Source organism: Empidonax traillii, unplaced genomic scaffold (genome assembly GCF_003031625.1).
Source record: "Empidonax traillii isolate 1590-97213 ecotype Southwest subspecies unplaced genomic scaffold, ASM303162v1 scaffold563:size410408, whole genome shotgun sequence".
In the NCBI taxonomy this organism is placed as follows: domain Eukaryota; kingdom Metazoa; phylum Chordata; class Aves; order Passeriformes; family Tyrannidae; genus Empidonax; species Empidonax traillii.
The window spans coordinates 31,827-54,335 of record NW_020955756.1 but is presented as its reverse complement, the minus strand read 5'-3'; the positions used below and the strand labels follow the sequence as shown (position 1 = coordinate 54,335).

General features: G+C 43.5%; 1 protein-coding gene across 3 annotated transcripts in view; it reads right to left on the bottom strand.

The window, feature by feature from the left end:
• The window catches only part of TRIM67 (tripartite motif containing 67), a 44,528-nt gene extending 23,215 nt beyond the window's left edge, over positions 1-21,313 (bottom strand). For 2 of the 3 annotated variants that reach the window (XM_027897845.1, XM_027897847.1), the window contains exons 1-5: positions 20,053-21,313; positions 12,469-12,564; positions 8,495-8,617; positions 7,150-7,260; positions 4,906-5,059 (exon numbers count right to left, since the gene is read on the bottom strand). In XM_027897845.1, the coding sequence (XP_027753646.1) occupies positions 4,906-5,059; positions 7,150-7,260; positions 8,495-8,617; positions 12,469-12,564; positions 20,053-20,988 (1,420 nt within the window). In that variant the 5' untranslated portion in view covers positions 20,989-21,313. Of the gene's footprint in view, positions 1-4,899; positions 5,060-7,149; positions 7,261-8,494; positions 8,618-12,468; positions 12,565-20,052 lie in introns of all 3 variants that reach the window. The other variant, XM_027897846.1, reaches the window with a different exon arrangement.
• Between the last annotated feature and the right edge of the window lie 1,196 nt (positions 21,314-22,509).

Sequence of the window (22,509 nt, the reverse complement as noted above, 5' to 3'; positions counted from 1 at the left end):
TTCTATTTTTAAAGTGTTCATACAGGTCACTCTTAGATAAAAAATGTGACACTGATGTCACACGTCAACTCAGCAGGCCCCAAAACACATTGTTCAATGTATCTCACAGCTGATGAAGGTAGTTCTCTCACAGGGTACAACAGGGCTGCTCTAAGGTGTTGTCTGTTGTCTTCTTGACAAGCAAGTGGTGCAGTGATGCCCTCCACTTTCCCACATTAATTTTTAAAGTACTAAATGCAACTGAAGAACAGGACCCTCAGAAACATGAAAACTTGGATCTTCTCCAAAACTGCAGCCCTGGAATAACCTGAGTCACTGCTGTAGCAAGTGCCCTACAAACTGTTATCAAAAGAGAAGGAAAAAAACCAGTCAGACACCTGAGTCCATGACACAGAGCAGAAAGAACCAAGGGCAAAGCCTACAATGAAACAGTTGCCCTTTAATTACCAGCTGTATAGCTCATGGCTGGAGAAGCAGAGATCTGTGGCATGTGATGTGTCTGGGCAGTCTTCATGGACAGGTCCGCAGAAGAGGGAAGGAATCACTCTTGACAAGGAGAAGGGGCATATGAATGAATATTCAGAGATGGTACAGAAAAGTAGAGAGTAGCTATGTATTTTCCTATTTTGCACCTAGTCTCTGTTTCACCACAAACCATGACTGCATGACAGTTCAGCTGTGTGAACAAAACAAACCTGGAAGATGTAGTTGCCTGTTCCCATAGCTTTAATTGAGGAAATGTGATGTACACATTAAGCCAGTCATCAGAAGACAGGAAATTTGTGCCAAGGCACTCAGTAAAAGTAATAGAGAGAAGAAAACATGGACAGTGAAAAGGATCTGGGAAAGCTCAAAAGGCCAGCAATTACTAGAGCTGTGTGTGTGTCTCAGCAGGCCAGCTGGCCTGGGAAGAGTGGGACTCTTGCCAGAGGGTTATCAGTGAAACCCTTTGGTCAACATGATTGCTTAAGCATTACTTCCGCACCTATCACATCTCTGCACATTTCATTTGTTACCAAATTGCTTTTTCTTTCTGATTTTTATCTTTTGAGATGAGCTTTAGATATGTGCTTATAGAGAGTCCACTGGTAAGGTACATGAACATGTCATCAAAGCAAATGTAATGTGATTTGTTCTCATTTTCATTCTTCTTTGTCTACCACAGTGAATCAATGTTTACTTACAAGCATGCTTTCACTCTAAATGACCCATGCAAGCTCACTGAGGTTGAATGAGGCTAGAGTTTGAAAAAAAAATATAGAAATTCAGTCATGCACTAAGCATTGATAACAGTAGTATAGGCCTTATATTGCAAAGCTTTTGGAGCAAAACAAGTTTCAGTTAGAATAGCCACACTGGCCCTATTCCCCTAGATCTCCCCAAAACTTCCTTTACAGATTATATCTGACATCTTTAATGCATCTACTCTTCTCAGATCTACCACTGCAGTGATTTTTTAACACTCACCCCAACACCAACATTTGGCAAATATTGATGACTTCTTGGTGTGCTGGGGTAGGTAGAATTGAAGAAAGAGGAGTAGATGTGAAGAGAGACGTATATTTTTTCTTTGTGAAACTGGAGGTTTCAGAAATATGCAAGTTCTCGTGGTGGTAAATAGCAAAACATCACCCTGCAATCATAGGTTCTCCTCACAGTCAGAAGTGATATTCCCAGTAAGTCTGGATGCTCACTCCTGAAATGCAAGACTATGACGTGTGAGCAGTTGCAAATTATGCATTTGAAGAAGGACAAATCATGCCTGACAAACTTAGTGGTCTTCTATGACTGGGTTACAGCAGTGGTGAATGAAGGAAGAGTGACTGATGCTACCTACCTGAAGTTGTCCAAAGCTTTTTACACTGTCACGCACGACATTCTTGTCTTCAAACTGGAGAGACACGGATTTGATGGGTAGACCTCTCTGTGGATAAGGAATTGGCTGGATGGTCACACTCAAAGAGTTGCAGTCAACAGCTCAATGTCCAAGTGGAGACCAGTGACAACTGGTGTTCCTCATGGATCAGTACTGGGATTGGCACTATTAAACATCCCTGTCAGTGTCAAGCTATGTGGGGTGGCCAATGCACCAGAGGGAAGGGATGCCATTCAGAGGAACCTGGACAGGCCTGAGAGGTGGGCTTGCATGAATCTCATGAAGTTCAGCAAGACCAAGTGCAAGGTCCTGCCCCTGCGTTGAGGGAAACCTGGGCACAAATACAGGCTGGGCAGAGAAAGGAGCAAGAGCGGCCCTGGGGAGAGGGACTTGGGAGTGTTGGAGGATGAGATGTTGGACCTGATCCGTCAATGTGCACTGGCAGTCCAGAAGGCCAACCACATCCTGGGCTGAAGCCCAAAAGAGGTGTGACCAGGAGGTTGAAGGAGGTGATTCTGCCCCTCTAGTCTGCTCTCGTGGATCCCCACCTCGAATACTGCGTACAGCTCTGGGGCCCCAGCACAAGAAAGAAGTAGAACTGTTAGAGTGGGTCCAGAAGAGGGACACGAAGGTGACCAGAGGACTGGATCACCTCTTCTATGAAGACAGACTGAGAGAATTGGGGTTGCTCAGCCTGGAGAGGAGAAGGCTCCAGGAAGACCTTATTGTGGTCTTCCAGTACCTAAAGGGTCCTACAAGAGAGCTGGAGATGGACATTTTACAGGAGCATGTAGTGATAGGACAAGGGACAATGGCTTTAAAAAAAAAGAGAGTAGGTTTAGATTAGATATTAGGAAGAAAGCCTTTACTTTGAGGTGGTGAGGAACTGGAACAGGCTGCCCAGAGAAGTTTTAGATGCCCCATCCCTGGCATTGCTCAAGACCAGGTTCACAGGACTTTGAGTAGCCTGGTCTGGTGGTAAGTATCCCTGCACATGGCAGGAGTGTTGGAACTAAGTGACCTTCAATGTCCTGTTCCAATCCAAACAATTCTGTGATTCTAAGATAATGCAGAGCTGGTTGAGAAGTCATAGACGTAAAATTTCAGGAAAACAAAAGGCCAAAGTGTCAGACTGATCAGTTCAAATGGAAACAGACTTCCTGTCACAAATGGAGAAATATAAATACACCTCTATATACTAAACAATCCTCAGTACCTGTGAATGTTAGGTTGGAACCAATCAGTGGTTTGTTCTGCTTGGGCACACAGAGGCGTAAGGGAAAATAATGCCATCCCTTATGTGCTTTCAGGAATGGTGGCCAGGTTAACACCCTTTTCACAATTTTTACATGGTGTGTACATGGTCATACTATTTGTGGTGACCAACCTGATGGGACATTCAACAGATAATCCCTGGTCAAGGCCAAGAGAGCTCGAGCAAAAGCCTTTCCTGAGATGCTTCTGGGGAGCAAAGCCCAAGGGTGTTTGGAAGCTCTGCACAGGTTTGGGCAGAAGCAGTACTGTCCTCTGCTCCTCAGAGAGTGTCTAGCTCAGTAGTGGAGCTTCACTGTGATATGTATGATAAATGAAAGTGTAGCAGACAACACAATCTTTCAAAAAGTACTTTTGAATTTGGCTCAAATAAAGTCTTGTAAGTCTTCAAGTTCAAGGCCAGATGAATGTTCAAAAGCCAGACACTGAAGTTGCCCTCACCTCAGATGACCTGTGGTTAATTAGCAACCTATGTGACTAGTTTAACTAAATATTACATATGTTTGTAAAGGAGGAAGGTGGAAGCTTAGTATTAAACATATATTATAATAAATATGGCCAGCATTAAATATAAATTGATTTTTAAAGACAAGTGAAGACAGTATTCAGAGGATTTTTATCAGTGCTATTCTTTCTCTCTTGACTCCATTTGCATGTCTGACAACATTTCAAAGAAGCAGTTCTCAGATATTTTTTGAGTAATTTTTACACAGCTTGCTTATGTCAAGATGCAAACCTTTCTTGGTGAGCAGACTCTGGCCTTTAACTATTTGTCCATTGTTTCTCCGCATATTTATCTGTCAAAGTATCCATCCTAATTACTTCATGTTGGGTCTCACACAATTAGGCCCAGAGAGAACACATAAACTGATCAGAAACCTTTATGCTTACTCAGAGTAAAAAAAAAAAAAAAAAAAAAGCACATCAGACATCACAACATGAATGTCCTTAACTCATTCACTGATTTCTGGCAGCCTGTATCCTGCCATCCACATGTATAATTAAGACTTGAAACACCACTGAGGGAAGCTAATGGCATCATTCCCAGGGACCACAGTGGCTTTCAAATTCAGCCATTCTATGGATCTGTCTAATTCTGATGCAGTTCTCATCCTGCTCCATATAAACAAACCTCATTACAAGCTCATGATGGTAATTTTCCTTTTTTTTTTTTTTTTTCTTTGTGGTAATAGCATCTATAGTTCATTAGCTTCTGCTTTTAAATACTTTTTTAAACCTCATTTCCTTTTAGCATGCCCTCAGTATTATTCAGACACCTGATAACATGGAACAATATAGCCATGGAGCTACTTTCCTTTTGTGAATCTTTTCCTTGTGATTTTTTTTGTTAAGCTGGACACTCTTCACAGCACAATTCAGATATAAGTCAAAAGTCAAAGGCTGGTTGGTTTTTTTTTTTCCCTTTTCAAGCATATGTGTGTGTGTTGTTAAACCTAGGAATGCTACAAAATTGCATGAAGTTTCACGCAGCTCATGTGTTAATAATCTTCAAAGCCTCACTCTGAAGAATGTATTTTTTCAAATCTTTAACTTCATCTGATGTCTCGCTCACTACATGTGCGAGGAGCACGTCTTTCCAGGGAACACCCAGTAATCTGAATTTTTTTGAACGCCTTTTAAAGCTATCCAGCAATTTCAAGTTCTCTTTCCTCCCTCAGTGTCCTCACCCCTCCCAGCACCGTTTCAACACATGCATGAAAAACAGAAAAAAGAAAATCATAGAAGCTCACCCCTACATTTCATCTGAATAAAATCCAGCTGGTGAATTGACTGCAGTAAAGGTTCGCTATCCAGAGTCAAGTCAAACTCAGCAGACACTTTTGGCTCCAAGGCTCCTTTGACCCACTGTTCCTGAGATACCTGAACACGCTTGATTAAAGCATCCGAAATCTGAAAGAAAGTATCACGTTTATAATGAAATGGCAGATGCACATATTAAAAGTGACAGAATGCCTGTGAGATTCAGCACAAAGGAAACAGGAATGAGACAGAACAGCAGATGAGATGGGATCTGGTTGTTTTGGGATGAGGTCCATTTGTGTTGCATCCTTTCATCTTGTCTTTTCAAAACAAATCTCATTTTAGGGAAGGAAAGTAAGAACTGCATTTATAAAGCCTGGAAAGATTATGTTTTGTGTCATGCCTTTGAATGCCACATATACTTCTGTACTCTTTTCTCTGATCTGCAGTCTACTTTTGCTCTCCTGTTTAAAAAGAAGTTACACAAAGAGAGACTCAAATGTTAGAGTCTCTCCATTCAGCAGAGATGATTCAGTGGAGGAAACCTAAAGGAATAAAAATATCAAATGGTAAGAACAGCGTATATTACTCACAGTGGGGGTTCTAAATTGTCAGATAGATTTTTAAAGAATAGTATGGATTTTCTGCCATTACATCAAAAGCAAATTCCATTTTTAAAGCTTTGCTCTGTCTCAGCCCACAGACAATTAGACCAAAAGTCAGACTAAAATGATCACAACAAATTCTTCTGGAAGTGAAATCCTAGCTCTGTGTAAATAATTGAAGTCAACTGTCCTTGAGTTCATCGAAGCTGCCAGTTGGATATCTGGAGCCCCCACCAGTGAGATTCCTGTAAGTTACAGGGAGTAGAATTTTCTTCTGAGTATGTCAGAGAGAGTTTTTCTTTACTGCAGGAATTCAGACACTTTTCCTCTTTACTCTTACTGGAAGACACTCCTGTCTGAGTTCGTGCATCCACAACTAATCAGTCTGTGCAGTGAGTGGAGGAGAATCCCACAGCCCTCCTACAAACTTGGAGTAACTTACTGGGATGCTGAATCCCTTGGCTGTGTCTCAGTGTCCTGACTGCAGCAGTAGCTGCTCAAAGTAATGCAGTGTGTCATTGTTTGCTGGTTGTCTTGAAAACATCATTAGATAAACCAGGAAAAGGTAAAACAAAAAGTATTAATTTTATAAAAGGGGACTGCAAAGAATGAAGCCACAAAGGTTATAGAGAAAGTAAGCTGGAATGAAAAAAAGCGTGTATCTAGCTAGCATGTAGGTAAGACCTAAAGGTTTTGTTTGTCCTGTAGTATCCAACCAGCAGCCTGCTAAAATCTGTGTAATCTTGAGATTAATATACATCACACATTCCCCCCTCTTGCTTGAGACCAGACATGACAGTAAGAATCAATCTGGAGTGCTAATAGGTTTAAGTTGGCTAATTCTCATCCTGTTTTTTCAGGAATGCTCTGACAGCCCCCTGACACTCAGGCATTCACATGTGCAAGTGTGCCTTGTTCAGCTGACAGCCATGCACAGTCATTTTGTTTGATGTAGGCAACTTATAAGGCAACAAAACTAATAGGGTAAAATAAAATAATTAATAAGAAATAGTATCATTAATAAGAAAAAATACTTTATGGGATAATAAAACTGTTACGTTTTGCCTCATCAACAGACACTTTCACTGCTTGCACCTAAGAAACAATATCCTCCAACTAAGACAATTTTCGGCTAGGCCATATTTCGCAAAGAAGGGGTTACCTGGATCCTCCATCTTCAAGACAGGCCTTGCAGCCCTTTGAGGTACAACAATCCCAGTGAAGCACAGCTACATGCAAGCCTTTCAGGCTGGATTTCCTCACAGTGGAGGTGTTCAAAGGATTCTCACATAGGAAAGCAAACGGGAGAAACACAGAGGGAGAAGTACTACTCTGCTGAGTCAGACCTCTCCAAATTGATCATGGAGCTCTGTATTTTATTTCTCTGATGAGAATAAAACAATATTCTGCAGAAAGCTATTCTGCTGTTAAAGCCATCTCTTTGCTGGGACATTCATGCAGTCACCAGACTCCCTGAGCTTTTAGACAGTACTATCAGGAGTTAAGGTGAACCTGCCTTGAAGGTGGAAGAGGCTAATAGCAAAGTCACACATTTTTAGATTTAACTTTAATGTATTTTCCTTTTCTTTTTTTTTTTTTTTTTTTTTTCCCCCGGGACATAGGAAAGAAAAATACCTGTAAAAACCCAGAGGGATCATTTTCTTTGATAACTTCTAGGCAGTACTCCATAAGCCCTGTTGACTGGCGTAGCTTCAGTGTACAGTGATTTATCTGGTCCCAAACAACCTGGAAAACAAGCATCAGTACAGTTCTGATGAGTGTCTCAGCTTGCAGTGAATTGTATAAAATTATTTCAGAAGAGACAAAGAATGGAAGAGTGTGTTAAAGCTATGCTTAATTTAGCTGCCATATGGCCATCGCCTTATCTCCATCAGCTTCACTCACTTGCTCTGTATTGTAAATACCGATAATTAGCTTGGCAAAATGTTGTGCACGGGGAATCTCAATTTTCAGAGCAGATTAACTGCTCTAAGATCAGGCTTGCTTGGGGCAGAAAGAGCACAGAACATGTTTCTGCATCTGCAGTGTTCACATTTCCAATCACACTTTCACTAAAATCTAAGCTTTTAAAAAAATCTCACAGGCAAACTATGAGAGTTTCTTGTAGATTATGCTCTACCATTATCTTCACAATTCACCTTTGATCCTGCTCTGCTTAAGAAAGCATTCCTGGAATTAAGAAATAAAAAAAGCTGCATCTAATTTTTCCTCATTTTGGACTCGATTCTGCTGCCGCATGGCTGTAGACAAGACCTAATAGCACTATGTTCTGTTGGACAACTAGTGACAGCAATAAACTGCAGGATTTGCTGTGCTCTCAGTAGCATGTCCTAAGTGTTGGTTCTTGTTAAACAACTTAAATGCTGTTCTCAGTAGATTTTATTAGTTGCTATGTTAGATATTTCACTTCAATTTTTCCTTTTGTCTTACATACTTTTAATGTGACTGGCACTATAGCACCTCAAAATCGCATATGCAGTTCAACATTGCAAGAAATGTGTCTATTTAAATATTTCTTGACTGCCATTTTGTTCAACCATTTTAGATTTCTTTTCCCCACCTCCCTTTACTGCATTTTTTAATATCTTTTGAGTGGCTCATGGATTTCTGGAGGAGGTTTGCCTGAATTTGAAGAATTGAAGAGCTATCAAAATCACATTTTACTTGGGCAGAAAGACCCAGAATCCAAACCACGCACAAGTTTCACTGATAAGCGCCTCTCAAAAGATAGCCCAAAACCACCAGATAAATAAAAACTGGTGGCTTGATTCAACAAAATGCTGAAATACATGCTTTGTTTTAAGCTTGTAAGCACAGTTCTACTGAACTGCTGAACTGAAACCTGTTAAAAGACTTTAGGATTTGGTCACTAGGAAATTTCATGACATAAAGGGTTGGGGACTTGACAAATTGCACCAGGTATCAGCAGCTGTGCTGAGCTGATGAGAGGAGTGCTCACCTTCAGCTTGTGCTCACGTTCTTTGGTCACCTTTGTGAGCAATTTTGCCTTTTGTCGTGTTAACGCATCAACCAAGGCATCACACTGAGCAACAAGACAGGCTTCGTAATCCAACCCATTCTCCTAGAAGAAAGTGAGAGTCATACTCATCAAAGAAACATATTTTACAGCTTAAGCTATTGCTCATTCTTACCTGGTTTTCTATTCAGAAAATATTTCCTTTCAAAACTCTCAGCATTTTTGTTGCCGTTCTGATTTCATTACAACTGTACCAGTAATAGCTGCATGCTATAAAATGAAACAGTAAGATGCTATGCCACAAATGGGCTTATTTAAAACCTTGATTTACAGGCACTTTCTGGACAACAGATGTAGAACAACATAATGTAGAAGCTAAATGTAACATACACAGTGCATGCATATACATAAGAGGATTATGCTCCATTCTGTTTTAATTATCCCACTGTAGCAACTTTGAAATCACTGGCTCTACACCACAGCAATTAGAACGGAATTATGGACCAGAATCTGGCTTATTACAAGGAAATTAATGAGATACAAAGCCTTGAGGTTTGCGTATTGCTTCACACACTTTTTTAAAAAATAGCTAGCACTCAGCAGAGAAGTCCTGTATTAGATATATAAAAAAAAAAAAAGACAGGTTTTTATTCACATTGTGGTAAAATACTTTGCTAAGCAGAGGCCAGCATGTGAGGTAGCCAACAATGAGCTTTTAGTAGGGTCCGGGTACAATTTAGTTTTACATAAATCTCTGGAACTGCTGTAGTACGCATTCAAAGGAAGGCTCTCCCTCATATCCTCTAGAGACTAGAAGGAGAAAGCTTTCAAGCTCCTCTTCTGAGGAGGTATTTAGGTGAAATATTAGCTTCTCTCCCAAATAAAGAAAACTAAAAAGAAAAAAACATCATTAAATGTGAGAAGATTTTAAACGTCCCGAAGGAGAGGCACCTCTTTGGTAAATAATCCTACTCCCCTAACACATTTCTAATTCTTAACTCTTTCGTTTTTCTCTTCTTTTTTATTAATTTGCCTTGTCTTCTTTCATTTGAGTTCAAAATTTTCAGCACTGTACTCTCTTCCCTCACTGGGATCCACGCATCCTATTCTCCAGCTGAGGGATGCAGGGTCAGTGGCTCCCCAAGAGAGCCCCGTCGCAGTTCTAGACCTGCCAGCAAGATGAGGCGTGGTGGTGGGGAGACACCAGACAGCTCGGTGACTGCTCACAGGTTTGTCTTAGACTCTTCCTGTTTGCCTCTCTCCCTCCTCGGCTTATATCACACCACACTCCCCCTCAAGCCCATTTCTATCCAGCTACTCTTGAAGTGCTGGTTTGTGTACAGAGCCTGAATCAGTCAGTGACTGTAGTGCATCATTTCTCTCCTCATTTTCAGTTTGAGCATCAAAGGGGGTGTTTGGCGATATGCCTCCTTCAAGTGAGAAAGTATGAAATTGTTATAGCAGATGGGAAAATGTGAAAATCAGATCATGACAGCAACAAGGAGGAGCAAGGAAGCAATGGGAGCAACGAGGATCAGGCAGTATCTGAAAAGAAGAGACCAAGAGATATAAAAGTGACCTCAGAAAAGAGAAATGAAGAAGAAAAGAGGGGGAAACAACGGATTAGCAAAGCAGGGAAAAAAAAAAAAAAAGGAGATGACTTTGCAAACTGCCCCAAGTAATATAGCAAAAATAAAAGCACAGCTTTTGGTAGCTCTGGCAAACTCAGAGAGGAGAAGAAGTAAGTGGATGACTGTCTGGTCTGTTGTGCACTGAGACAGGATAATAAAATGTACATATTGCTCACACACACAAACAGACATTTGCTGAGGGGTAAATGTCTGTTTGTGTGTGTGGCAATCATTATAAGACTTCTAGAATACATGATTCTGGGTATAAATCTGTGCACAAAGGCTAGGTCTCTTGCCTACCAAATATCAGTCCAAGACCTGGTTTTTTGGGTCCAAATATCAAAAGGCACAGATCAGCTCATGACATAATCTAAGCCCTTTCCCCTCAAAGAGTGTGGCTGTACCAAACCTGCCCCTACCAGGAACATTAGCTAGTATGTGCCGTCATCAAATGATGCTTGAACATCGCATGAGAAGAGTGCAATTTGTCACAGGAGAAAACCATTTCAGGGACACCCTTAAGGGTTAAAGTGTGTGGGTGATCATCTTGGACCTGTGCCCCAGCCTTATTTTACTTAGGAATACATATGCAGCTGATTAGTCCTGCTGTTTTGGTTTGCCAAAATTCGATGTCCTCACTCAGACTCAGGACAGAGACTGGCTCAGCATATGAGGGTCAGATTCAGCTTTGTGCCCAGACTTGGCTAAATATTAAAGGATGACTGCTGGATACAATTTCCTCTTCTGAGCTCTCCTCTAGCATTTTAAGCAATGAGCAGCATCAAATAAATGGCTTGCTTTTCGATCCAATTGTAGCAGCTCCCTTATGCAGAGCAATTTGGCAGTGATTTTATTGAAACACATTAGAGGATTTTACAGCATAGTTGTAAATAGTCATAATAGGCCACTTTTAGGTTTCAAGAGGGGAAAAAATACATTTTAAATGGAGCTAGGTGACTCAAGAAAAGATTTCTAGAGGCTGCTGTTTTGGATGAGTTATGCCATCCTAAAATAGTTGTTCATATATATAGGAAGAACTGCTCTCTAGAGGCGCCTGCCTTTCTTCTTGGACAGTGGAAGAAGTCTAAATAATTAGACTACCTGAGATACATAACCTTTAAATAGGTAAGTCAGCTGAGAAAAACCTCACACTGTAGCCAAAACATAGCACTTTACATGTGCCAGTCAATGACTTTGCACTGGTTTCTTTCAGTTAGTTGTCCCTTTTTTTTTTTTTTTTTAAACCAGTTTCTCAATCTTGGTTTGTTCCCTGCCCCACGAGGGCATGGAAGACTATGAGGGTGAGTAGTTACGCTGCCCTGAGACAACCTGAGAGCTTGGACAACATTTCTGGTAAAAATTCACCATCTAGAGTTTTAATTGGAATATTTTAATAATTAAATTATAAACGAAATACAGATTTTTGAACTACTGCTTTTATGGTTTTCTGCTACTACCAAGCAAGGGACTTGTTCATGAAAGATAAACAAGCAGCAGAGTGGGCTATCAAAGATCAAATTACATATATCCCATCACTGTACAGCACTGCTGCTGCAAAAAACAATTGTCCCCTCCTGGGAGCTATGCAGCTCAAATTACTGTACCACATTTTCAGGCACACTCTGAAGAGTGAGAAAGACCTTAAGTATCACCTGACTTGTGGCACTGATGAATCTAAATTTGGTTGAAGACAGGACTTGTTTCATTTTGGGTTTATGCCCTCAATTACTGCACTCACCATGAGCCCTTTTCTGACTATTAAATCTGGACCATTACAGGTATGAAAATATCTTATGCTTCAATAAATGACCACATTGATTTAGCAGCAGTTACTTTTTTTTTTTTTTTTGAGTAGTATATTCCTGTATTTCTGAGTATGTGTAGGGAATTCCTACAAATACTCTAATGAACAGGTTGACTGAATTTTGTCCAGAAATGAGTACACTTTTAGAAAATGTAAGATGAAAATCTAGGAGTAAATTCTGAATGTGTTAAAACCAGAACTTATCCTAAATGCCTAAGCAACTGCAATCAGGAAAGAGCCCAGAAGCATGACCAATTGATTCAATCAAATACTAATCAACACAGCTCAGATGTCCTGTATTGAGTATCAGCTTCTTCCAATAAACAGCAAACAATCTAGAAGCTAAGAGGGGCTTGCAGGCATTATTTGATGAATAATTGTGCCTAGCTAATCCATTCAAGAAAGGTTAGATGATTCCAGGAAAGATGAGAATAGCACAGGAGAACAAAGTCATCAAATAAATTATTCACTCAGTTCTATTGATTACTGTATTATCAAAACAAATAATATTCTACAGTTACCTGGATCTGCTGCAATAAATTTTTCAGCTGAACCAAAAATTCTTTAGCTTCCTTTGCTTTATCTGAAACACCATTTAAAGCCTGAGAGAGCTGTGCCTGCAAAGAAAAAAAGGAGGGGGAAAAAAGTTAGCAATAACATGTAAATGTGTTTCTTACTAACCCTTGGATTTGATGATTAATAATGTGCTAAAAGGCTTACTTGTTGTTGCATGTATTCTTAATGCACAAAGTGTTTGTGCTAGGAAAGAACAGTTAAAATTTTTATTGTAATAAGATTTAATAAGGGGGAAATATGCATGTGGAGGCAGTCACGTATTGTGTCTGCACATTCCACTTTGTTGCAGTGACTAGGTAAGTCAAAATACCCTTTTATAAGACAACTACCCACATGTATAAGGAGGTAATAGTCTCACACTTACACAGTAGCATCTGTCATGCTGAAAAACCCCCAAGTGCTTTCCAAAATGGCACTTTTTCCCCATTGAACTCTGCAATCTTTATAAATGTGGTAGACCTTACCAAACCTGAGATCCACTAGGGTTTCAAAGACAAATCTGCTGTCTCAGACTTCTCATAAGGTCCTTTTGGGGTTCCAGTTTTCCATGCTCCAACTCAACAACTGAGTGAACGTTTCTGGAAAAGCTGGAAAAAACCCTTCCTCTAACTTTTGACTGGTGACATATATGAAATATGTGTTCTGTAAGTCCATGCTGAAGAGCTAACCTTCCCATTCCTCAGCTGACACCTGAGATCTCTAAGCTGAACTAGAGGCTTGTTGTTGGACTTTGAGGATGGGAAGGAAACACCAGTTCTGCCCCCAGCAGATACAGAATCAATGTGGTCTGACTGGACCCAGGAGCAGCTTCACTGGAAGCCTGGATGGTATTACGGAAACCATCTTGCTCTGCTTGTGCTCCAACATTAGTTCTCCATGCAGATAGGCCCATTACTTGATTAGGATGGTCACCTCACAAACTGTGACACAGACAAGGCAGAGATGTTTAATGATTTCTTTGCTTTGGTCTTCAACCCTGATGATGGGTTCTGGGGCCCCAGTGCCCCGAGCTGGAGGACTATGACTGTGAGAATGATAAACTCTCAGTTAACACCAAACTTGGGCAGGATTTGCTGCAACAGCTGGATCCCAGTAACTCTGTGAGGCCTGATAGGATTCATCCAAGTGTGCTAAGAGATGGCTGATGTCATTGAGAGACCTCTCTCAATTATTTTTGAATGGTCCTGGGAATCAGGAGAGGTCCCAGTAGACTGGAAACCGACAAACATTGCCCCAGTTTTCAAGAAGGGCAAGAAGGATGAACCTGGAAACTATAGGCCTGTCAGTCTCACTTCAGTGCCTGGTAAAATTACCGAGATTATTCTGGGAGTTAGTGAAAAACACCTGAAGGACAAGGCAGCCATCGGTCACAGGCGGCATGACTTCACAAGGGGAAAGTTCTGCTTGTCAAACTTGATTTCTTTTTATTACAGTTACCCACCTAGTTGATCAAGGGAAGCCAGTTGATGTAATCTTTTTGGATTTCAGTACAGCTTTCAATACTGCCTCTCACAGGACTTTTCTGGATGAACAGTCCAGCACACAGGTAGATAAACACGTCATGTGGTGGGTGAGCAACTGGCTCACAGGTCAGGCACAAAAGGTAAAAGGGGTTACCCATTCTAGGACCAGTGCTCTTCAATATCTTCAAAAATGACTTGCATGCAGGACTCAAAGACACTACATTGGGAAGAGCTTGAAGGCAGAGGCCCTGAAGAGAGACCTAGACAAATTATAGGGCTGGGCAATCACAAATCATGTGAAGTTTAACAGGGGCAAGTGCTGGATCTGCACCTGGGATGGGGCAACCCTGTGTGTACGTAAGACTGGGGAACTAGAGTCTGGAGAGCAGTCCCACAGAAAGGGACCTGGTGGTCCTGGTTGATGGCAACTTAAACACAAATCAGCAGTGCCCTGGCAGCCAGGAGGGCCAACCATGTCCTGGGGAGCATCAGGCAAAGCATCGCCAGCCGGTCAAGGGAGGGGATTGTCCCACTCTGCGCTGTACTAGTGTGGCCACACCTCAAGTCCTGTGTGCAGTTTTGGGTGCCACAATAGGAGAAGGATATAAAGCTATTGGAGAGCATCTAAAGGAGACTACAAAGATGACAAAGGATCTAGAGAGGAAGCCATATGAGGAGCAGTTGAGGTCACTTGCTTTGTTTCAGCCTGAAGAAGAGGAGACTGAGGGGAGATCTCATTGCAGTCTACAACTTCCTCACAAGGGGAAGCAGAGGGACAGGCACTGATCTCTCCTCTGTGGTGACCAGTGACAGGACTCAAGGGAATGGCCTGAAGTTGTGTCAGAAGAGATTTAGGTTGGATATTAAAAACAGGTTCTTCACCCAGAGGGTGGTTGGGCATTGGAACAGGTCACCAAGGGAAGTGGTCACAGCACCAAGCCTGACAGAGTTCAAGAAAAATTTAGACAATGCTCTCGGGTGCATGGTGTGACTCTTGGATATGGACCTGTGCAGAGCCAGGAGTTGGACTTGATGATCCTTTTGGGTCTCTTACAACTCAGGATATTCTATGATTCTATAATGCAGTGACTGAATAGGTCCCATCATGAGTGTTAGACACTCCTAGGTTAGACACTCTCTCTGTGGGCTTACCCTTCAAACAGACTTGGCAACTAGCAGATTGCCAATGCCCGGTTAATTATCCTTACCAAACGGATATGTAACCAACATCAGGAAATGGAAGGGGAAATATCTTTGCTAACATCAGGTTTTCATAAAGTTGATATCTCTTGTTTTCTTGGAACCAGAGTGTTCCTTGAGACAGAGCCTTGTATGTAGGATAGTACAAAGGTTATGAGCCTCCAAGAAGCTGAACCTGGTTGAAAGTCAATAAGCCATCACTCATTCTCTGCTTCCCTCTTGCTCCTGGAGTGACGTAAATTCCTCCATCCCTGAAAAGGGCACAGCACACTTCTTCAAGTTGCCAAAGTTCTGAGTGTACCTCCCACCTGGATGTCACCCGAATGTCTCCTACTCATTCTCCCCTTATGCTTGTTTATTCACACAGGACAGCAAAGAGCAGACCCTGGCAACTCCCTGTGGGCACTCCACAGCCCAGCCCCAAGGCAGGCAGCCTTCAGCAGGCAGAAGCACTGCCTGACTCCACACACCTCCACAGGAAGTGGATACAAACCCCGACTGGGAGCTGGGACTGAGCTATAGAGAAAGAAGGCATCCTAGAGTTTTTTTCCTCATATTCACGCAAACTTTTCCTTTTAGCTCAGTAGCAGGTATTCTATTAGTGCTAAATTTTAAACTAAAATATGCTTTACGAAATTAATTTGTAACAATGTAAAGGGAAGACACATTACTGTGTATGTTTCTCCATATTGGAACATTTACTATTTTCCTGCACAAACTCTTGTCAATGCACAAAACTTTAAAACGACAGTGGTTGACATTGGCACTACTTGAGGTCAAAGGAGCAAAGTCCAGGTCCTTGAAAGAGACCCTATTTTCTGTTAGATCAGGCAATTAGGACTTTAGATCAGCTCTCCATGGGCTGATTGTGATTGCCAGAGTTGAAGCCCAGTTTTTTTGTCCCCCATTCTGCTTCACCCAAAAGGCACAGATGAACTTTTGGTTTGTCTAGCTGACATAGAAACAGCATATGACCAAGTGGCTGGGGTAGAAGCAAGAAGGAAAAAGGTGGCAAAATCATGTTACACTATGCCATGGACTGTCCTGACCAAATTGTCCCAGGAAGGCAAGGGCTCCTTTCTTTCAAATCAAAACCAATGACTGGTCCCCATAAAAGTAAAATTTCTATTTTTCCAACATCTGCTCTAGCTCTCAAATCATCTCTAGGTGCATTTCACCAGACAAGAAGAGCTAAAAGCTGTGTGTGGGCATGATAGCATCTATTGAAAACCACCACAGACCAATTGTAACCAGTATATGTACACATGACAATTAGCACAAGCACTCCTGGCTCCTGACACACTCCCATTGCAAAAAGCTGCAACAGAAACTGAGCTGTGTCATTGTTCAAAGGGCTCATAAGCGAATTGATCTGCTCATTAAAACCTATGGATGCATTAACGCAACTGCTGCATGAAGCTGGGGAGAGGACCAGATTTCCATTTGTGCAACCCACTTAGATATAATAGCCTTGTTTTTCCAAGCATTTGTAAAAGATACCTTACAAAGCAGTTGAATTTAGTAATGACCTTCCCATTAAAATCAAATGGAGCTACATGACTAAGCCCTCAGTAAACCAACCAAGCAATAAAAAACGCCCTGTACACTTAGAGCAATCTTTTATACCGCAGGAATATTTACTGGAAGCCAAACTGAGATGTTACAAGTTCCATTGACTGTGACAATTAATAACTCCTGACAAATGGTACTCTACCTGGAGTTACCTTTACTTTAATACCTGGTCTTGCAACCAATCATATGGGGGCTGGAGATGGATACCAAGTTTCTATTTCCATTAATTACAGGAACACAGAGATCGCAAGGGTAAGTAATTAAACCCAGATGGGCACAGAAGACCGATGCTTCCTTTGATTTCAGAAAATGAACCAGATAATGCCCACGTCCTTTTTCAACCAAACAGTTCACGCTCATTTAACTTGCTTTCCCTCCATCTCTCTTTAGCAACAGATTAACTATTGATTAGATAAGCTTGTCCTGATGATGAATTCTCATAAAGCCTATGTGATTTTGGGAACATGACTCTTTAGGACAGGAAATTAAAGCAGGCATTTGAACTCCAACACTTCCTGCAACCACCGGCCTACCTGCCCTTCACAGACATATCCAGCTGTGGCTGTTTCAGCATTTCAGTATATACGTATATTCAACCATTTAAAATGGGCAGAGCTGAAGCGTATCCCACGTAATTCCTCATATTGGTAGGTCAAAAGTCCTACCTAAATGTTACAACGGTGTCATTGTCCTGGCTATAAAGACATAAAAGGACTTAACTGCAGCAGAAGACTAAGAGTTTTGGTTAATAGCCTGGAACTGCTGGTCCAGATGCACTTTTCATGTAAGGAAATACAAAAAAGTCCAGCTAAGTCGGGGGATTTTCATAGATTTATGCCATTGGGGCCCTGTTGTTATTTTACACCCATTTTACTTTCTCTGTAGGAGAAGTTACATACAGCAGCATAATGGGGAACCTGCACCAGTAGCAGGGGCCAACCAGCCTAGTATAGCTTTCGTGTCAGCAGTACAGCTGAGGGTAAATGCACATTTCATTGCACAGTCCACAGCACATTGTGGGCAAGGTTATACACTCTGTAATTTACCACTAGATTGCTATATAAGGCCAAGACAAAGGAGGAGTCAAACAGTTTGAACAAAGAGCTAATACAAGGAAAGCATATTTGGCTAAGAACAAACCTTTCAACTACCTCTAACAGCTATCCCTGGAGCATCTGGAGAGAACACATAAAACTTAAATTACATTTGGCATACCACTCAATGTATGTAATTTATGGTTTGGCCAACATAACTGAAGGTAATAAACTTGTAGAAATTGCTGTATCAGAGAACTCTCTCTAAGCAGAAATATCTAATTCCAAAGCAATTTATCTGAATGAATGTGAGCTGGTGATTTAAGCTGTCTACCTATATGGTTCCATTATACTTATTTTCTGCCAAGAACATTGTTCTGGGAAAAATAGTACTCGTAAGAGCACAATTTTAGAGTCCCCAGAATAATTAATTTTGGGGATGGGCTTTTTTTTTTTTCCCTATTATTCTGACATTGATTGAGTCTGTAAATCAAGAAAAAAAATCATAATCTGTGATACCTTAGTCACAGAAAAAATGCAGTAAAAATACAAGCCACAAGGCTGTTGTTCATTCTTTAGACAGTATTTGGCTGTAGGAAAGAAAGAAAATTACTGATTCTGAACTTTGATTACACCATAGTTTATCACATTGTTCAAAAAGGCATCAAACAGTTTTAACTCAAGGTAGAAAATAACACAGCACAAGCGGGTCTCTCACACTCTCCAGAGCATCAGCCACGTTTGAACTCAGGCCTCGCTCATAAAAAACAATTCTGCTCAGAAGCGGATTCTGTCATTGGCATATGAATAGCAACTGTGAATTTTTAATCTGCTCCTTCTGAGCCAAGAGAACTTCTCTGCACAAGTACTCATCATGTTAGGGACCAGATGGCTGAGACCTTGGCAGAGTATTCAAACTGCATTCAAACAACTATAGAAGAAGTTTGTCTTCCTTCTTGGATGGACAAACAAATGCCCAAGTGACATTTTTTTTGAATCTTAAAATTTAAAGTCAATTTTTTGCCTTGTCAAATATCTTAGCCTAGTTTGTGCTCAGCCTCTCCATGGCTGAGGGATGATGAGACCAGTCTTGATTTTTACCTTTCCTACTGTGCCTGAAAGGGACTCTCTGTGCTTCCTCTAGTGGTAACTGCAAGCAGGGAGTGAGAAGAAGGGAATCCTATAGCCAGCAAAGCTCTTTGCACATCTGTGGTAGAAATCCCTTATCCCCAGTACAGAGGGAAGCTCTGAAGGGCTGTTCCCAAATCTCAGGTATTTAAGTCCCCTCTGTATGTTCATATATATTAAGCAATCATTTTTCCAGGGTCCATTATTCTTAGAAAGAAGGAGCTAACTTCAGGCTTTCAACTTCTAAAGTCATGTCTTGCTCTTCATTCAAATGGTTGCAAAGTCTTATTTTTAGCAAGGAGAGCACAGCCAAGTGACCCAGCAGCTCTACTAGACCTCGGCAAACCCCCTGTGTGGAAAAGTGGACATTTCTGACATCTCCCCAGAGGGATCCAGGGAGGGGTAAGAAGCATCAGTTGCAGGGAATTAGAAAAAGTTTTACTTGTCCACAGTCTTCATCCATTCTACAATTCCTTGTTTATCTTTTTGTCAGGAAAGTCTCTCCAGTCATTACTCCTGGCTTCTTTGGGAACTAAATGGAAGGAGATCTCTTTGAGGCCCAGGAGAAATATGATGCCCAAGATTGTCCATATCATATTTTCTTGTCTAAAATATTTGGGTGGCTCTGGGCTACTCTCCCTCATTGACTCATGGTTGTGGCAGCTTGCACTGAGTTCTGGGTGAAAGGAAGGTGGTGAAAAGAAGTAATAACTATCCCATCTCACAAGCAGCCGCTGCCACTGTGAGAGGATGGGAAGGCTGAGACAGGATGGCCAAGAACCCTGTGGAAGGCAAACAAGTTAGTGAGATGGACTGGCTAATCCCAGGCCTGGTTGAGCCTAAGATTTTCTGGCTAAGGTGAGGCAAACATGGCAGGGAATCTGTGGGTTTTCTAACTCTGAGCAGAGGCTGCAAGGTCACTGGGAAGTCAGGAAGGACTAGAGACCTAAGAGCATCAGGCCAAAGGGAGAAAAGTCTGGTAGAATGATGGACATGACGTACTTCATGACATACCTCATGTCCTACAAACCCCAATGTGCTCTTGGGGCACTGGGATGAACAAACTCAGTGCTGAGCATCACCCCAGCTCTGGGCATCACCCAGGTCCTCCTGGCCCTCCGGGGGGACTTACCTTGTGCTGCTTCCACATGGCTCCCAGGGCCTTCACGTCGTGCTTGCTGTGCTTGCCCTCTTCCAGGCACTGGTAGCAGACGGGGCTGCGGCAGCTCACGCAGTACATGCTGTAGTTCTCCAGGTCGTGCTCGGCACACGTCGGCAACTTGCGGCCGCCGCCTGCCCCCTTGCCACCGCCGCCGCCGTCCCCTCCGCCACCGGGGGCGCCGGGGTGTGCGGGCGGTGGGGTCAGGCGGTGCTTGGCGAAGGGCCCGCGGGCCGGGTGGCAGCGGAGCTGGCAAGCGGAGCAGTACAGCACCTCGCACTGCTCGCACAGCACGGCGGCCGGCTCGGGCGGGCTGCGGTCGCACAGCTGGCACTTGGCGGCGGCGGCGGCGGCGGCGCGGCCCTGCTGGTAGCGCTGCACGATGGCCTCCAGCAGCCGATTGCGCTGGAAGCCGCGGAGCCCGCGCTGGTCCAAGGATGCGCTCCGGTGGCACTGCGGGCAGGTGAGGGAGGAGCTGGCGGGGCCGGCGCCCCGCGGTGCCGCCGCGGCCCCCGGGGGCGCGGGTACCAGGGGCAGCACCCGCACGCCGTTGGGGGACTTCAGGCTCGGGGTGTAGGAGCCGTAGCCGCTGTCGGTCTCGCTGTGCAGGCTGAGCTTGTCCGCATGGTCCCCACCGCCGCCCACCGCGCACTCCGAGTCCAGGCAGGCGGCGGAGCCCGCGGCCGCTCCCGGCCCCGTTCCCGGCCCCGCTCCCGCTCCCGGCGCGGCGGCGGCAGCCGGCGGCGCGGGGCCCCGCGGGTGGAGCAGGGGCGGCAAGTGCTGCTCGCTCTCCGGGGTCTGCACGGCGATGGTGCGGGCGCAGGGCAGGCAGACATTGTGCGAGCAGGGCAGGATGATGGGCTCCCGGAACAGCGAGCCGCACACCGGGCACTTCAGCTCCTCTTCCATGGCCGCGGCGCGGCTTTGTGCGCGGGCTCCTCAGGCGGGCGGCGCGGGGTCGCCGCCGGCTCGCCCCATCCCCCGGCGCCCCCTTCTCCTCCTACCTCCACTCCGGGAGCCGGGAGAGGCCGGGAGGGCTCCGGTCGCCGCTCCCGCGCCGCGAGGTTCAGCACCCGCCGGCCAGAGACAGCTCCGCGCCCCCGGCCGGGAATGGGAACGGGGGAGCCGCCCGGCGGTCGGAGGCTGCTCGCGGCCAGGGAAAGCCTCCCTGCCGGCCGTAGCTCGGGCAGGGAGCGCGGTGGGACTGTTTTAACGTTGGTGGCATAGAGTAATAATATATGGGGAAGGGAGGCGGGGGGTGGAGGGAGGGCAGGAGTAGGAAGGGGCGGGAAGAGCCCTTTCCAGCAAATAAAGTGGTCGCTCTCTCTACGGCTGGGGACGGCGAAAACATTTTTTTAAAGGATCTGTACACAGCGATGTCTTCATATCTTTAAATAAAGCTATTGTTTGGGTAGCGGATTGAACGCGGGCAGGGTTTCCTTATCCCTAGCAGCCCTTTCTCTCCCTCCCGAAAAAGGAGGACGCTCGCCAACATACTAAACGCGTGCCTCTCCTTCGTAGAGCACTCACCACGCTGGAGCACAACCAAGATGCACAAAATGTCAGGCTCTGACAGAGGGAGGGATGAAAAAGGGGTTAAAAGGGAAGCGCGAACCCCGGCTACGAACGCCGTGGCTGGCAGGGGCGGCAGAGCGCAGCGAGCGGGGGCCGTGCCGCATCGCCCCAGCGCCCAGCCCTGTGACCCCAACAGGAATCCGCTGCGAAGATAAATCAGGGATGACAGCTGAGAGTTTATGAACTGAAAATAACCATCCTTAGAAGAAAGAAACCAGCAGTGGGAAATCCCCCATCTGTTTTGTTTACTCTACATACGCTTAGCGTGGATGTAGCAGTGGTTTATTTTCATAGTGAAGAGGTTATATGTAAGAGTGATTTCACTGCTTTATTATTATTAATATTATTATTGTTATTCATCTATCTTGTTTAAAAACCACTATTGTATTAACTTCAGTTCCACAAATAGGTCCTAATTGTTCGTTTATTTTAAAATGCAAACTGGTCTTTACAGAGCAGCTATTTTAAAAATGCAAAATTAACTGCTGTCAAATGAAAAGGAAAAAACGAAAAAAAAAAAAAAAGAGGAAAAGAGAAAACCTATTAAAGCCACTGAATCTCGTAATAATGTTTCTTTGTAAATGACAAGGGTTTTTGTGACACTGGTTAGGAAAGGATTTTCTAGTTTCAGATTTTGCTTTTGCCAGATTATTAGAACTGTTGATGCACAGAAAAGCAGGAATGGGGTCAGAGAGTGGGAATATATTAAAGCTTCATTTTTTTTTTCTCTTTCCTCTCTGCAGTTCCTTTTTGTATCTTGCCTTACTGCTCTCATGACAAGCTGAGGGGGAAAAGAATCCTGAGGGGTTTAAAGCTTTGTAGTTCCCCATTTTGAGGTGAAAAGCAGCAGGTTTG